The 18,236-nt window shown below is 42.7% G+C and overlaps 1 protein-coding gene across 1 annotated transcript in view; it reads right to left on the reverse strand.

Annotated features, from left to right (window-relative positions):
* The window catches only part of UBXN11 (UBX domain protein 11), a 1,449,120-nt gene that overhangs the window by 150,542 nt on the left and 1,280,342 nt on the right, over positions 1 to 18,236 (reverse strand). The window contains exon 11 of the mRNA XM_044083944.1: positions 2,071 to 2,174. Within this exon, the coding sequence (XP_043939879.1) occupies positions 2,071 to 2,174 (104 nt within the window). The remainder of the gene's footprint in view (positions 1 to 2,070; positions 2,175 to 18,236) is intronic.

Here is an 18,236-nt window from a genome sequence, read left to right on the forward strand (position 1 = left end):
CCAAAGACTCTAAAACAATAGGTCGAATTAGAGAAGGAGCTGTAATGGGTGGGGTAGTAGGTGATCAGACTTCCTGACCTGAAGGGGTAGAAATCATGAGAATTCCCATCTGAATTTGCTCCATGAAGAATTTCCTCATTATTCTCAGGTGATTTGGAGTGCCTCTCTAAAAAGGGAGAGGGCACTCTGGATGGGACTGGATCCAGACTAGAATACTTTGTCCTTGGTAAAGGTTTCGGATCCGAGGGCATAGGATCTGGAACAGGCTTAATCAGATCCAATGAGGGTTGGACTGTAAGTAATTTTGGATCCAGTTTCTCCTTCTTATTTCTAGGTTCTGAGGAAGAAGAGGCTGGAGACTCAGCAGACTTAGACCTTTTTGTAGGGTATCTATACTTGTGTTTGGGTGATACAACTCCAGTAATGGCTTTGGAGAAGGAAGATGGGAGCAAGCCTTTTAAAATCAATGTATTCTTCCTATCAGCTAGTGCTTGGAGACTGAACCCACGACAGACACTGCAATCCTGCTGTAAATGATCTGGGCTCAAGCAATATACACAAAGATTGTGGGCATTGGAATAAGGCAAATTGTGCCCACACTTATCACACTTTTTAAATCCTGTAGGACCTTTTTCAGACATTTTGAAGGAAAAATGTATTGTAATACCAGAAGTACTAAACTAAGTTTTTTTTTTTAAAGGAGGAAAAGCTAAATACCAATGGTACTGAAGAACTACAATAATCTTGAAGAAAAGAAAAATACCAACTTTGGTAAAAAAAAGTGGCAAAGGAGGTCTGAAAGATGTTATGGGTGGTGCATTACGGGTAGGGAATGAGCTTCCAAGTTTGCTGAAGACCACGAGCTAGTATAATGACAGAGATGGATCCAAGGATTGGATCTGATCCCATTAGTTGAGGAATGAATGAAAATTGACATCAGATAAAAAAAGATTTCCCCACTGATTTTCAGAATGCATGGCCACATCCTTTTTCCACTGCATAAAACCAGGTTATAGTAGCTCTAGTGGCTAATGTGGAGCTTCTTTAAGGCAGAAGAGATCTCTACAGTATTAAATAATTTTTATTTCAATTAGAGTATGATGTAAGTAAAGCTGACATTTTCCAGTCAGCAGACATTTTGGAGTGGCTTATTTTGGGTGGCCATTGAGGCCTGTCACCATCCTCCAAAATATATTTATTACAGGAAGCAACTTGTTGCTCAGTGAAGCTTGATGTGTCAGTGATGCATCTCTTTAATTGTTTAATGGGGGCATTGGCTAAGCTACTACTGTTTTGCCTTGTTATCTGGTGGAGAAAGGGCTTGGGAGAAAACCCAATACTGAGAAGGATGATGGCAGGGAAGGAAACTTCTGAACTAACTCAGAACAGCAGAAATATAAAGACGATAAGGATCTAATGAAAACTGTAGAGGTTAATTTTGGAAATAATCCATGACTAGGAACAGATAATGCAGGATTTCCCTATCATATATTTGTGTATTCCCCTTTTTGTTCTGTTAGTACTAACAGTTTATAGTACCAACAGAACCAGAAGGAGAAGCCTAAACCACTTAGCAGGCATAACCTCTTGCCAGCCCTAAAGATCTGACAGGAAATTAAGAGCAGCATATAAACTCAGAAGAAGGAATAGAAACAAAGGAATTTTGTCTGACCTCTTCACCTCACAGAAGCAAACTCTAAACTTCATGAGTAGCAAAAAAATATATATTCACACACACACACACACACACACACACACACACACACACACACACACACACACATACGTGCTAAATCTTAACATTTTGGGGATTAAGTATCATTATTTACAGCCAGGAATCATGAAGTATACAGATCCAAGCTTAAAAATCTGAAAAGCATCGCTGTATGATACCTTTCCAACTAGGAAGGTATTAGCCCATCTTTTCCTTGACTACTTATTATTACCCTGAATTACCACATCGTACAGTTAAGAATAATTATACCTTTCAGTGAGATTTTCATGCTTTGCACTGAGTGACTTGCAAATCTGAGCCACAAACAGTACCACATATCTCATCATCAGCATTACCTGAAGACTGCCTTTAATAGCTCCTCGTATATCAATTACTTTTCCTCCTCTGATCACAGCTTTTGGAAGTTTATTCAGGAACTGCTCCATGGATATCCGAGGACCTAGTATATAAGTAGAAGAAAATATATTAAGGGACATGATGCAAAGCATTAAGTCTATCAGTCATCTGTAAAATCATACAGCTGATAAAATCCAATGCAACAGTCAATAGAGTAATTTTTCTAGGTGCATGCAAGGTGTCCTTGATGAATTAATTATATTACTGAAAAGTTTTTTTCTGTGGCAGAGTATCCAAATTTGTGCCTTAATATGGAGCAGAACTCATAAAATTCTCAAAGGTTCATAAGCATCCAATTTCCCTTTTGGTGTTTAAGTTAACCCATGCTGTTTGGTGTTAGACTGGCCTTACCCATCCCATGGTTGATAATTATATATTAGCCCTTGCGAGAATAACAGGATCATACCATAGATAGTTTGAGGGGACCCATACATAGGATAAAACATTTAGGAGTTGCACTTGTCCATTAGTGGTACAGGGGGCAATCCTGAGGTAAATATTCTATTACTCATCAATAAATCCATGTTGTGCTTGAATATAGATAGGGATTAGCTTTGTTTTAAATGGATAGGAAGTGTGTTCCAGAGCAGTGGTATCATCTACAAGATACACATGTCCCTGCAAACCATTCTGTTTATGTTGCAGAAGAGTTTTAGATTCCTAGATCAAGTATTTCTGATGCTGTATGACTTACTAATGTGATGTAGGTCCATCAAGATTGGGTCAGTATGCTAGACACAGTTCACCTCTTAGCAGATTGTAGGATAATGAGTATAGTGACAGAGCACTGAGTCAGTCCATGTAGGGCATATTGTCAGGTCGTGTATCCTTTTAGTAAGGTATTTCTGAGGGCTTTTCAGTTGTTGCATGTGTCTGGATGGATACATGCCAAATTTTTATTTATTTTTTTTATTTTTATTTTACATTTGTTGACCGGGCTAGTCCAACTGGATATATGTCCATTTTCAGTAGAGGCCCGGGGAGAAAAGCTCCATAAGTTGTACAAGTTCACAAAAGGCATAAAAATGTTACATGAGAAACATAGCAATTTAAACAGATGATTTAAAAAGATAAAATAAGATACGAGAATTTTTTTTTTTTTTTTTTGAGTGAGCATTAGTCTGGATTAGTGCAGGAGCAAAGCCAGTGTTTATTGATGAATTTTTAGTTGATTTTTAAAAAGTTGGAAAGAGGTTAAAGAAGTGATATCAGAGGGTAGTTTATTCCATGTTTTTCCAACAGAGTTGGAGAATAAACAGTCACCTGCATGATTGTGAGGTTTGCTAATATTAATCAGGAGTTTGTTAGCAGAGCAAAGTTGTTTCAGGTTTTTGTATGGAGAAATAAGGCTAGAGAGTATTGGGAGTATAGAGAGTAAATGGGATATTATACACAATGATTGGACTAAAAAGGGCTGAGTAAAGGGGGACAATTACATCCCCGGATCTAGCTAGATACAATCCCATTGTTTATAAGCTGTGCAATACAGAAGGACCTTCTTAAGACGGTGGACACTGTTAGTCCAAAGTTAGGTCACTGTCTACATAAATACCCAAATCCCAAACAACTGTGTCAACTCTTAGGGGTAAATTCTCAATATGGTACTTCCACAGGGTTGATGACTTCCCAAAAGAAACAACAATGCATTTTTGACATTTAATTTCAGTGAAAATGTTGGCACAATTTATTTATTTGAGACAAACCATACCGTAGGATGGCTAGTCATTTGGGTAATCAATGACTGCTCATCATCTGCAAACTTAGTTAGCCAAAGCCTTTTAGGAGATGTTCCAGCACTTAACCCTGGGTGCATGTAGTAAAAGCCATATTAGGATAAACTGCAAAAATTGTTGTTATAAAAAAAAGTATATAAGCTTATCACACTCTCTAATCTATTATTTCTAAAATTAAAACCCACATTTTTAAGAGTTAAATATTTTTTTACAGATAGATTTCACTATTTTTTAATAAAAATCATTTGTCTGCCCCTGATATGTCTTACGTCTGGCTGGTCTAAACCTTGTGACCCATCATAGCAACTAGTTAATTTGCAGTTACTTTGCATGTGGTCTAGAACACTGGGGAGCCTAAAATAATTTCCCAAATGCCTTTAAGTGCTGTCTGGTTAAGTTCAATTACATAAACTCTAATGGCTTACCAGTGCTAACCTAATAACAGTCCTATGTCTTAAGGCTATCTTTTTGCATCATAAATAGTACTCAGATATTTTTACCTTTAAACTGGAGAATGGGTCTTTCCAAGATGATAGGTCAGTGTACCTTTACTTTGGCTTCCCAGGGTGTCCAATATTTTTTAGATTTTCTTGTTTGGGGTATGTACATATCAATATCTTATATATACTGACATGACATATTCTGTGCATTAACAAACATCTGACCACCCTAGTCACCTTACTATCTTCCCTTCCTTCTGAGATGGGAGAGTTCTTTAAAATTCAGTGTTTTCTCAGTCTTGCTGTACACATGCTCTTGACAGGAATTTATCCCAAAATCAAAACTGTCATATTTGTAGGTTTCTGTACAAGTGCTGTGTTTGTAGGTTATGAGATAACATGGACACATGCTAATTTTATATACACACACACATATATATATATATATATATATATATATATATATATACACACACACACACACACACACACACACACACACACACACACACACACACACACACACACACACACACACACACACACACACACACACATATTTATTTATTTTATTTTACATTTGTTTACTGGGAAAGTGTGACAGGGACAAAGCCCATTTTCAGCAGAGGTCTGAGGAAAAATGCTCCAGATGCATGTCTTTGGAATGTGGGAGGAAACCAGAGCGTCCAGCGGAAACACACATGAATGCAGGGAGGACATGCAGACTACAAACAGAAGGCACCCCAGCTGAGAAATGAACAGGAGAACCTCTTGCTGTGAGGTGACTATGCTTACCGCTGCACTACTGCTCCACCCAATATATATATATATACATATATATAATCTATACACACACACACACACACACACACACACACACACACACACACACACATACACGCACGTGTGTGTGTGTGTGTGTGTGTGTGTATATATATATATATATATATATATATATATATATATGGTTTCCTATGAAACCGTCGAAGTAACATTACATCGACTCTCGGAACATCGAGACTACTACATCGAAAGCTGAAATCAGCGAAAACGAAAACCGTTGAGTTCCAACATATCGAAACTGAAAAGGAAACATGCCTATTTATGTGTCATGGTAATACATGTTCCGTAAACTCGATGTTCTCTAACTCGACGGTTTTCGTTTTCGCTGATTTCAGCTTTCGATGTAGTAGTCTCGATGTTCCGAGAGTCGATGTAATGTTACTTCGACGGTTTCATAGGAAACCATATATATATATATATATATATATATATATATACATATACGGTTTCACTTTACAATTGTGAAATACTGAAATATCGAAATTCAGCATCCTGAGACTGTAAAGCTGAAGACTGAAAATCCTGAAACCCCAAAAGTTCGAAATTAAAAATCATGACTGCCCACATACACACTCCACACACAAACAAGCACACATACACCCTCCTCCCTACACTACAAACCAACAAAACACACACAAACACAACAAAACAAACACACCTGTGCCCCCACACCCCCGCTACTTATATATACTAACGCCAAGGTTGCACTAAAAACACACACACAAAAACCACCACGACACATTTTGCACTTTCCTTGCACAAACATACATCACATACGTACAAATACCACCACTCTCAACACTTACACACTCACAATCTCACCTACCTACCCTAACCCACACCTCAGAACTCCAAACATATTCACATACACTAAAACCCTATCCAAAATCCCTAATAAAACATCACTTACCTGAATCTCTGGCTATATCCACATACCACAGCGCATATCATGATCACAGGGAATCCCATGTCATGTACGCGACTCCACAACTGTGGATTCGACATTTCCACATTCAGAATTTCTGCATTCAGGATTCTGCACTTTCATGCAAGTGCAGTTTCGACACTTCTGTCTAGAGCTGCTGAAGTTCAAGATTCCGATCTTGCAGCCCAGACAGGTATGACCCTAGCCCTGAGTAGCATTCTGCCATCACCCAGAATGATACCGCAGTACAAGGACAAAATTATTGACTTCAACAATTGGCTAAGCTTCTGGTGCCTTTCTAAGGGGATCCAGTATCTGTCTGCTTGGGATGACATGGTCGGCAGACCACGATGCTTTGCCACAGATGGCCTGCACAGGTCGCCCCTGGGATTCTGGATACTGGCTAAGGCTCTTGCTGCCCCTATCATGCCTTTTTTAGCAGGATTCAAATAACAAATTCACCACCATAACAGGAACAGGCAAGGAAAAACTGAGGGTAATGCTACTCAATGCTAGAAGTCTAAATCTCAAAATGCACTCATTCGAGGCACTCCTTAAAATGGAGAACATCGATATCTGTGCAGTGACTGAGACCTGGTTCAAGGCTCCAGAGAGCACCCCTGCACTACCAGGTTATAACTCATACCACACTTTTCGGCCAAGTAACCTGGACCGAAACACCAAAGGCGGAGGTATGTCCATATTCATTAAGGATATCCACACCTCCAGGCTAGTTGCTCAGCATAATGCATCTGAGGTTATCCAAGTGCAACTAACTCTGGGCAAAACTGCAATTCAAATTGTAGCTTGCTACAGATCCCCCACCATGCCCCAGGATTCCCACTCCTCTTTTCTTGATGTACTGGAAAATATTAGGGTTCAACCAAACACCCTTATAATGGGCGACTTCAACTACCCCACTATTAACTGGGAAAACTACTCGTGTACCAACTCCTTAGCTCAATGCTTTCTGGAATTCATAAACTCCAATGCCCTAGATCAACTTATCCACACCCCCACCAGGGGCAACAATATCCTAGACCTAGTCATTACCAATACGAGTGATCGTTGTTCCACACCTGAAGTCACCTCCTCGTTGGTCCGATCTGACCATAAGCTTATCACCCTTGATATCCACATCCCACCCCCAACCCCCATTAAGGAAACCACAGTAAAAAAATTAATCCAAAGCCAACTTCATGCTTCTTAAGACAGAAGTGGTAAACTTCATGACACCCATGCAGATGGACAATACAGTTACAACTGCTGAATCCTACACAAATACACTCTATAAGCACTTACATGCGTGCAAGGATCGTGCTATCCCAAACAGAACCAAGACGCTATCCTCCAAAAAAAGGAAGCCAATCTGGTGGTCCCCTGCCATAAACAAACTGTACAACAGAAGGAAGAAACTGTTGCAAAAGAGAGTAAACTCCCATGAGTGGAGGAGCTCCTTGGTCAGCCTCAGTAAGAAGCTGAGATCCCTTATAAGATCCTCCAAAGCTAGCTACAAAAACAAAATTGCCACTAAATCCAAGGACAACCACAAAGCATTCTATAGCTATGTCAAGAATCTAGATGGCAACACCCAGATCTGCACTGAGTTACAGCACAAAGGCACAAAAATTACAGAACCAACTGATATTGCCAACATCCTGGCAGATCGGTTCAGTGCTAACTTTACCCTCCCTCACCCCCTAAAGGGCCCATATCTATACAGGAAGAATGCAGGTTCCCTGTAATCACAACTACGCAGGTAAAAGCTGCACTCTCTAAAGCCAAAAACACAGCATCCATGGGACTGGACAACATCCCAGGCTGCGTTTTACATGAACATCAGAACAAACTGGCTCCCCACTTAAGCACCATGTTCAATAATGGCCTTGCATCAGGCTTTGTGCCCACTGAATGGCGCACAGCAACAGTTATCCCACTCCACAAAGGGGGAGCCAGCACTGATCCCGGGAACTATCGACCTAATAGCCTGACGAACCTGGTCTGCAAGGCCATGGAACGTATCATCATGGAACTCATAAACAAAGACATTGATAACCTCCAAACTATGGATCCCACCCAGTTCGGGTTTGTGAAAGGCAGATCATGCCTCCTGAACCTGAATGATTTCTTTGAGGCAGTCACCAAAGCCGTGGATGAGGGTAAGGTGGTTCACACAGCCTATCTTGACCTCGCCAAGGCTTTCGACACCATCCCCCATTCTGGAATTATAGCTAAACTCACTAAACTAGGTGTAAATCCCTACATCACAAGATGGGTTGCCAACTGGTTCACTGACAGAATCCACACTGTAAAAGTTGCAGACTCCAAATCTGACCTCAAAGCAGTGACAAGGGGAGTACCACAGGGTTCCGTCCTGGGACCTCTCCTGTTTGGTATCTACTTCTCTGAAGTATAGGCTACCACAAAAGGCCTCTGGCTAATGAAGTTTGCAGATGACTGCAAACTAGGAGCCATAGTCAAGTCTCCAAATAATGTAGACATCCTACAGAAGGGCATCACTGAGACAGATGCCTGGTGTCAGAGCCATGGCCTCAAGCTCAATGTCAAAAAGTGCAGTGTCATCCCCTTTGGTAAAAACTCTGTACCCATGAACTACAACATAGGCAGCAATCTACTTAACACTGAATGCGTGAGAAGAGACCTTGGGACCCAGGTGGAAAGTAGTCTCTCCTTTGATAGTCACATCACCACAGTAGTCAGGAAGTCCTTCTACGTGGCACACTTCATTATAAAAGGGTTCTCATCCAGGAAAAAAGAGGGCATTGTTCCCCTCTACTCGTCACTCATTAGACCCATTATAGAGTACAATGCCCCTTTTGGAATATACCTCACAAAACACCTGCAGCAGCTCACAAAGAGGATTACTGGCCTCAAGCAAATGCCCTACACTGACTGCCTCAAAAAACTCCAGCTTTACTCCGTAGCACATCGCCTATTCCAAGGTGATCTCTGCCTAACATATAAAGCTATGTCAAACCCATTGCTATTGGACATGCTACACCTAACGAAATTCCAATCCCTCAGAGCTACACGCTCTAGGAACCTACACCTTGTCACCACAATAAACAGGACATGCTGGAGGGATAGATTCCTGTCCCAGAGACTTCCTATACTCTGGAACAAGCTACCCATCTATGTCAAGCAAAGTTCTTCATTAGCACTCTTCAAGAAAAATCTTGATGAGTGGATGGGAAACAGGAAATACACCCCGGGGATCACTTCTGTGTCTCTGCTTGACAGTGGCACAGGAAAATAACTTTCTTGGGTGGCTTAAGCCAAGGAACCTTGCTGGCTAGGCTTGCATAGGCCTTTGGGCCGATAGCCTAGTACCTACCTATGAACCTATAAACCATATATATATATATATATATATATATATATATATATACACACACACACACACACACACACACACATATATCTATATATATATATATATATATATATATATATATATATATATATATATATACACACACACACACCCACACACACACACACACATATATCTATCTATATATATATATATATATATATATATACACACACACACACACACACACACACACACACACATACATACATGTGTGTGTGTGTGTGTGTGTGTGTGTGTATATACATATATATATATATATATATCTATATATCTATATATATATATATATATATATATATATATATATATATATATATATACACACATAGATATATATATATATATATATATATATATATATATATATATATATATATATATATATGGGTTTACTTTAATTAAACAAAAGCAGAATCCATCGAATATGAATCTGTCAACACTTCAACAGCGAAACACAGAAACGCGAATGCACTAAATAGCGAAATCGGAAATGTTGACTTGTCATAGTTGGCCCGTCTGCAGTATAGCTCTGTAAGGTAAGTGTGCGATAGTTACGGACCTTAGAGTGTGGGTTAAGGTAAGTGCATAGATAGTTAATGTATGTAAAGTTTAGTGTAGGGTTTTGTTAAGTGTATGTGTGTGGAATATTTACTTTGTGTGGGTATAGTTCTGTAGGGTAAGTGTGCGGTAGGTACGAACCTTAGGGTTAGGGAGGGGTTAAGCGTAGTGCATAGATAGTTGTGTATGTGGGGTTTAGTGTAGGGTTACAAGTGGGGTTTTGGTGCTTTAATTTTGGGTTAGTAGTAGGGTTTTGGTTAATGTATGTATGTGTTTTTTGATGCAAACATCACAGCAAGGTTGACCCCATTTGAGGAAGATCTGTTTCGCTACCAAGGGGTTCAGCGACCACTCGTAAGGTGAGAGGATAGTTCGACTCAGCTTGTCCGCTAAAATGTTGGACCGACCCAGAATGTGCGCTGCTAGCAGAAAACGGTTGGTGGATATCGCCCACTCCCAAACTCTCATGGCCTCTTGGCAAAGGGAGTAATACTTGGTTCCCCCCTGTTTACCACTGACATGTTGTCTGTCTGAATTGCAATAGTCCCTAGAGGAAGAAGGGCATGGAGAGCTTGCAACGCTAGAAGCACTGCCCTCATCTCCAGAACATTGATATGCAGAATGGTCTCTGTTGGAGTCCACGTGCCTTGGATGGTTCTGTCCATGCAATGCCCCCCCACCCTAGGTGAGAAGCGTCCATGGTCATCGTGGCTTGGGGTAGAGGCATCAAAAAGGGCCACCCTTCCCGAAGCTCTCAGGAATGGAATCACCAAAGCAGAGATTCCCTGCAAACCCTGCTGAGGGGAATCGGGGAGTACAACGGATGTCATAGGATGGACCACTGGACCTGCAAGGTCCATTGAAGAACCCTCATATTCAAGCGGGCTAGGGGTGAAAGGTTGATAGCCGCCATAGACCCTAGAGCCCTCAGGACTAATTCCGCTGGTGGGGCCAGAGACTGTAGAAGGGCTACGATATGGAGAGTTAGGTTGCAGAGTCTGTCCGACGTCAAGAAGGCCTTGGACTGAAGCATGTCTACTCTGGCCCCTATGAAGTCCAGGACCTGAGCAGGCTGAAGGGTCAATTTTTTGTAATTTATAGTGATCTCCAACTGGTGGGCCAAATGTAGGAAATAATCCCTGGCCAAGCATAGTAGATGCCTGGTGGGAGCGGCGAGGAGCCAGTCGTCCAGGTAAGGAAAGACCTGTATTCCCTGAAGCCTCAGGTGGGCCGCTACAACTGCCATGACCTTGGTGAACACCCTGGGGGATGTGGTGAGGCGGAAAGGGAGGACCTTGAACTGATAATGACTGGCCCCCAACCGAAAGCGGAGAAACCTCCTGGATCACCTGTTCATTAGAATGTGATAGTACGCATCCTTGAGGTCTATGGAGCACATCCAGTCGTTCTCCTGCAGAAGGGGGAGAATAGATTGAATGGTGACCATCTGGAATTTCTCCTTGGCAACGGACAGGTTCAATGTAGACAGGTCAAGAATTGGCCTTAAGTCTCCCGTCTTTTTTGGCACCAAAAAGAACCTGGAGTAATTGCCTGAAATGGACTGGCCTGGGGGGACACGCTGGAGGGCTCTTTTTCTTAGCAGCTCTTTTATCTCTAAAGCTGCCGCCTCCCTCTGATTGGGTGGGACATCAGGGAGGCACCCCAACTGAGAGGGAGGGTTCATGAAGGGAATAGAGTAACCTCTGGATATTATTCGGAGCACCCAGCGATCTGTAGTGATGGACTCCCAATGTGCTAGGTGTTCCGAGAAACGCCCCCCGACTGCTTCCAGAGAGGAGCAGTCGAGCAACCCCTCAGGGTTGCTGCGCGGGTGGGTCGGAAAAAGGTTCCCTCAACCCAAAATTCTTCGGCCTCCCTCTGCCTCTGGGCCGGTGTCTGCCTTGTCCTCCCCTGCCTCTGAAGGATGAAGGGTTCAGAGCAAAACGGGATTGTTGAGATTTCCAGAACCACATCTTCTTTTGTCCTCTCTGGTTCCTGGAAAAGGACCTTTGAGGAGCCGAGAAGCGGATTCCGATGGCAGACAACGTCTTCCCGTCTTTCTCGCTCTGGAGTAGCATATCGCGGATGGTCTTGCCAAACAAGGTAGAACCGTCAAAGGGAGCATTCGCGAAGGATGCCTTGAAGGGTTCCGCAAAATCGCAAAGACAGAGCCAGGCATGATGCCGCAAGGCAATGCCTGCTCCGCTGGCTCTAGCCGCCCCCTTCGTGGCTGGGAGAGAAGCTGCATAGAAGTGTTGGATACCGACTTTAGAGTGGCCATTCGTGCCGAGAAGGCTCTTTTGCCTCGGCCGACATGGACTCCAGGGGTGACCCAACATACTCTTTGATTAGATCCCGCTGAAGGCGAATCACGTGTGCCAAGTAGTTCAGCTCCCTTACAAAAAGGGAGTATGTACCGAGGAACTATCCTGAGCCAGTTCCTTCCTGGTGGCAGCCGCCACCACCATGGAATCTACTGGGGAACCTTTGCTCCATGCCGTTCTGTCTGTCGGGGGACTAAGGATTTTATATGGTCTCCTGGGGAATCGGCTCTACAGTGTCTGGCTCCTTCCATGCCCTGGTAGTTATAAGATCTACCAGGGGGTCAGCCAGAGGGGACACCCAAGAGGTAGATGGGCCTGCGTCAAATGCCTCCAGAAACACAGACTCATCCGAGGAATGTTTTTGGGCTGACCCCCCCCCTGTAATGCGCAGCATCTCCATGATGTCTCCAAAGGAGCCATCTTCAGGGGGTGACCTGGGGGAACCTTCCCCTTCCTCCAAGTCAGTGTCTTCTGTGAGAGACTCGGGGGAGTCCAAGTGCCTCCTTTTACACTTTCATTTGTGAGGAGCCTCTTCAGAGGGGGCTGTCTGAGGAGGGCTCACCAATCAGGTCCTGTTCCTCTAGGGGAATCATCTGGGACATAGACGCAGGCTGTCCCTGGGGCCGGATGATGGAAGACAGGCCTGTCTGTGAGGGAATGGCAGGTGGATCCATAGTATGAGCCTGGGGCCTCGAATCCCTTGGGAGGACCCTCTCCAAGATGTCGAAGGCCGAAGGCGGAACCGCTCTCCCTAGGATCTGAGAGCAGCCCCCTCGGATCCGACGTGTGGATCGGCGCTGGAGCCGAAGCGATCGGACCCGAAAGAGAAGTGTGCTCCGACCACATTGGAGCCGAAGACACATTCACCCCTCAGGATCCGAGGCTCAGATCATGGCCCCAAGAGCTCGGATCCGAAAAAGGACCAGACAAACTCGAGGGTACAGCCGGCGTTGAAGTAGCGATTACTATCAGCGCCGATTCCTCAGCTCCAACATTACCCGGATCCAACGGCTCCAAAACTCGATAATGGATCGGAGAAGGAGTAATGGGGGCAAAGAAAGAGGCAAAAGCACTCCCATCTGCATCTGGGCCTGGAGGAAGCGACGCATCATCCGGTCCATGTCCGCGTCTGAAAGGCTCCTCGTTGATCTAGAAGAAGCTGCCGAGGCTGGCCGGGAAGGCTGCTTTGACGTCTTCGAAGGTGACCGGGTCTTCTCCTCTGGCTCTGGAGAGAAAAGTGGAGAATGGAGCTGAGAGGGGGAAGACCCGGAGACCTTCAAGAGAAAGGAGCTGCTTAGCCGGCGGGGCCGAGGGGGCAGAATTGGCCCACCGCTTGTGGCTCCTATGCCTCTCCCTGTCTCTTTCCTTCTCTCTATCTCGCCTATCTTTCTTTCTGGCATCCCTCTCTCCCTGGGATACAGTGGGAGTTTGAGTCCCGGCCAGGGGAGCAGGAACAGTAGGCTGAACAGCCGCAGCCGCGGCTGGTGCCACTGAGGGAGAGGAGAAAGAAGCAGAATCAGCGGGCAAAAGGCCCACAAGGATTAACTTGGTCCTCCTGTCCCTCAAAGCCTGGGGGTTGAAGGCGGCACAGATCTGGCAGCCTGATGATAAATGAGCCACCCCAAGGCAAATAACGCACTGAGTGTGGCCATCAGCTGGGGACAGCTTATGGCCACACTCAGAGCATTTAGAAAATATGGCCTTAGGGCCTTCGGCCATGACAACTCACACACACACCCTCACACACAGATAAGGGGAAGGCAAAGGTTAAAACTAACTGACTACTAAAACAATTTAAGCTAAATAAACTAAGGGTCGATTAATACACACACACACACACACACACACACACACACACACACACACACACACACACACACACAATTTTTTTGAGAAAAAACAGAGTAAAAAACCCTATTAAACCACTCATAAAACCACCAGGAGCTCATCACTCGTGCTTCAAGAAGCCGCGGCAAACGAGATCTGAGGACTGGAGGGAGGTAACAGGGTATTATGGGTAAGGGGGAGGAACTTGGAGCTCGGATCTCTAGTTTGGAAAGCTGCCGGGTCAGATCCGATACCCACAGGTTACTGATCAAATGAAGTTAACTACTTCAGATCAATTATTATGAATGACTTCAATTATCATACTACTTGGTGGACAGCTACATTGCCAGTAACAAATATATCCAAAGCTTCCTTGACTTCATTAAATCCAGCTGCTTCACACAGCTCATGAAAATCATATCAGAGGATTACAAATCTTACATATTGTCCTTATCAGCACACCCTCAGTTTAGTTCCTATCATTACCCATTCACTTACCAAGTGAGACCACGATGCAGTGCCCATCCGAATAAATGATAGCCTTGTGTGTAGTACCTTCATATTTAGAGATATCTCAAATATTGATTACACAAAATTAAGGAATGCTCTCCATAATACTGACTGAGGTTTAAGCCTAAATGGCCATAATTTCAGTCACAGGCAACTTTAATGGATTCTATAACATCCTGGACAGTTGAACCTTAAATCATGTCCACAGCAGGCATTAGTACAAAGAGAAATTCAGAAACAAGACTGTAGTGGAACTATGAAGTAAAAAAAGCAATACAACAAAAATGAAAGGGTTGTGTTCAATGTATAAGAAGTTCCCAATATCAAAAAATATAACCAAGCCCAACCAAGCACATAAATAATTAACAAAAAGTATCTGCAAAATAAAGTATTTTTGTGAGATTACATTTGTACATAAGAAAGAAGGAAACAGGAAAGCATTTTATAATTACAGAGGCAAAATTAGAAACAGCACCCAGGAATGTAACAGCCTTGATATAAATGAAAAATACACACCAAATCACAAGCTTTCACCAAAGTCCTTTCAAAGACCTTATGTTCCAATTTTATCACCTGGTAAGAATGGCTACGACTTTACAGTATCCAAACAGTAACACTCCACTCCACTCCAATAATATCTTATGATCCAGTCAAACAACTCTCTGCAAAATCAGAAATATTATTTCAATGGGCTAAGGCTGGATAACATGCCTAGTAGCTTAATACTGTTAAGCATAAGTTACTATTCCCTTTCACATTCTATTAAACAAAATCTCTCTATAAGCTTTGTTCCCAGGATATAGCAACAAGCCATAGTGGTCAGTATCACAAGGGTAGACTTTCAGCTGTTCATACAAACTAAAGACCCAACAGCCACATTAGTATCCTCTATAAGATTATCGAGTGGATCATTATTAAAGCAGTTTACTGGCACATATGTGATCTATTACTTTCATCAATAAATAAATAAATATGTGTCTGTAAAGGGCAGGTCATGCAACTGAACTTGGCCACTCCTTTGAAAGGGGTCACAGCAGCCTAGGATAGTTTTTTTTTTTTTTCATTTACACACCTTACCTAAATTTTGACAAATCAGCTGATACTGCACAAAAGAAACATATTATAAATGAATTTAATAAGCTTGAAGTTAATATTTATGTTGTTCTCTGGACTGAAAACTGGCTATCAAATAGAAACCAATTGATAAAGGAGGGTGGTTAACTTTCAGCACCAGCTAAAATGTCCAGTTGTATGCCACAGGTCTCATTACTTGGCCCACTACTTTTTGGCATCATTTTTGATATACAGATCTAAGATAAAAGGCTTTAATGCAAGTTTCAGATAACTGCATACTGGTGCTACAGTCCTCTTCTCAGGATACAATGATTCTTCAGTGAAGGCTGAACATAATCCACCAGTGGTGTAAACGTAATGGCTTTGTTTGTAAATACAAATAGATGTAGTACTATCACTTTTGGAAAACAAGTGGTTTATGCCAAGAGAACTGAGGAAGTACCACTAACGAAAGACTGTGTTATAGAGGACTTAGGAAGAATTAAAAGTGAGGGTCTGTGCTTTAGCCAACTGGTTGTCACAGTGGTAAGAAAGCTTACTCATCCGGAAACTCCAAAAAGGTACAATCATATACATTTTTACTCCATCAACTAACTATATACAAAAGAAGGGGGTGGATGGAAGGAGTGTGCAGCTATGGCAGAGTAAAGAATTAAAAAATCTATGGTTACAGATTCATATACTGTTACTAGGAACAACCTGGGGGGGGGGGGTTCTAACCCTAGCCAAGTTTTCGTGAAAGAATAAAGACATCCTGTATTCAAACAGGACATTGAGGACCAGGCATGTATAAGCTACCTCTATCCATAAGAGACATGGATGCAAGGCCCAGTGTAAATTTCCTATTCTCCATCCACTGTCCAGGTTGTGCTTAAATTGGGTAATAGACAAACTCAGCTTCCTATGGATAGGAAGCCTGTTCCATTGGAGGGGCAGTCTCTGGGACACATATCTGTCTCTCCAGCATGTACTGTTTAAGTCACAGACAAAATTCAGATTCGTAGACCTTATAGTTTTGGTACTGTTCGACTTACAAATATTCATAAGTGTGGGGTTTGCAAATGCCTTCTAAGCCAGGCATAGAGCACCCCCCAGCAATAAATAGGAGACTGAGTAGAGGGAAAGGGCTTTAAGGTGTTACTTGTAAGGCAGTTTTGTTATGCCTTGTATTCTTTTTGTAAGAAACCTCTAAGGTCACTATAGTTGCTGCATATGCTTGTTCAGGTACACACCGAAGAGAGCACTGGTCAGGTACACACCAAAGAGAGCACTGTACTCTATAATTGGTCTGATAAGGGCAGAATACAGTGGAAAATTACATTTTTGGACATAGATGCTATGCTCATATTTATAAGTTTCCCAACATAAAAGGATTTTCTCACCACTGTGGCCATGTGGTGGCCGAAGGTAAGACTGACATCTATGTGCATAGCCAGATCCCTGACCACTGGCTCAACTCTTACGGGTGTATTAACAACATGGTAATTAGCTGGGATGGTTGACTTCCCAAAGGGTACAAGTATGCATTTCTTAGCATTGAATTTAAGACCATGGCTTTGGCATAATTATTTAGTCAGAGATAGGCCTTCTTGAAGAATGCTAGTGTCTGCAGGGGAGTCGGTGATAACCCAAGCTTGCAATCATCTGCAAACTTAGTGAGCCATAAATAGCATTTGCTTCTACTTCAGAGAAATAAAGGCCAAAAACAAGAAGGCCCAGTACTGACAGCTGGAGGACTCCATTAGTGACTGGCTTTTTGGTTGAGGTGGCTTTACATATTTTGACCTCCTGGGTCCTATCAGTGAGCCAGCTGGCTGTCCAGTGGGTGATAAAAAAATGTATACCTAACTTAATGAGCTTGTCTATAACGTCTGAGTGGGGTATTGTATCAAAAGCCTTGGCTAGGTCAAAGTAAGCTGTGTGAACAGTCTTCCCTTCATCTATTTCTTTGGTAATCCACTCAAAGAAGTTCACCAGATTTATGATAGGTCAAACATTTTCAGGTTACCTATGTTATTATTTATAATGTCCATGATGATTCTTTCTATGGCCTTACATATGAGGCTGGTCAGACATATGGACCTGTAGTTACCTGGATCTGTGGCTGGACCTCCTTTATGCAGGGGAATGACTGTAGCCATCTTCCATTCCTCAGGTACAAATCCTGACTGTAGACCCCAGCTGAAAAGTGATTCAAGTGGACCAGAGGGATCATGTTTCTTGCTATTTAGTATTCAGGGATGTTATCGGGGCCCAAAGATGCAGTGTTTTTGTCTTGGAAAATGCATCGATGACCTGTTTCCTGATAATGGTTGGGGGGATTGTGGAATGCGGTATTTTTTTGTATTATCGGGGGGATGAGAAATTTGAGCTGTACCTGCCAGCCAAAAGGTTGGCAATGGCCTCTGGTTCAGTGTGAGTGATGTTATTTACAATAAGTTCTGCACACTGTTCTGTATTTCCCTTGATCTTAT

The sequence above is a fragment of the Protopterus annectens genome, chromosome 1.part1 (assembly GCF_019279795.1).
Source record: "Protopterus annectens isolate FY-2018-M chromosome 1.part1, PAN1.0, whole genome shotgun sequence".
NCBI classification, from domain to species: Eukaryota; Metazoa; Chordata; order Ceratodontiformes; family Protopteridae; genus Protopterus; species Protopterus annectens.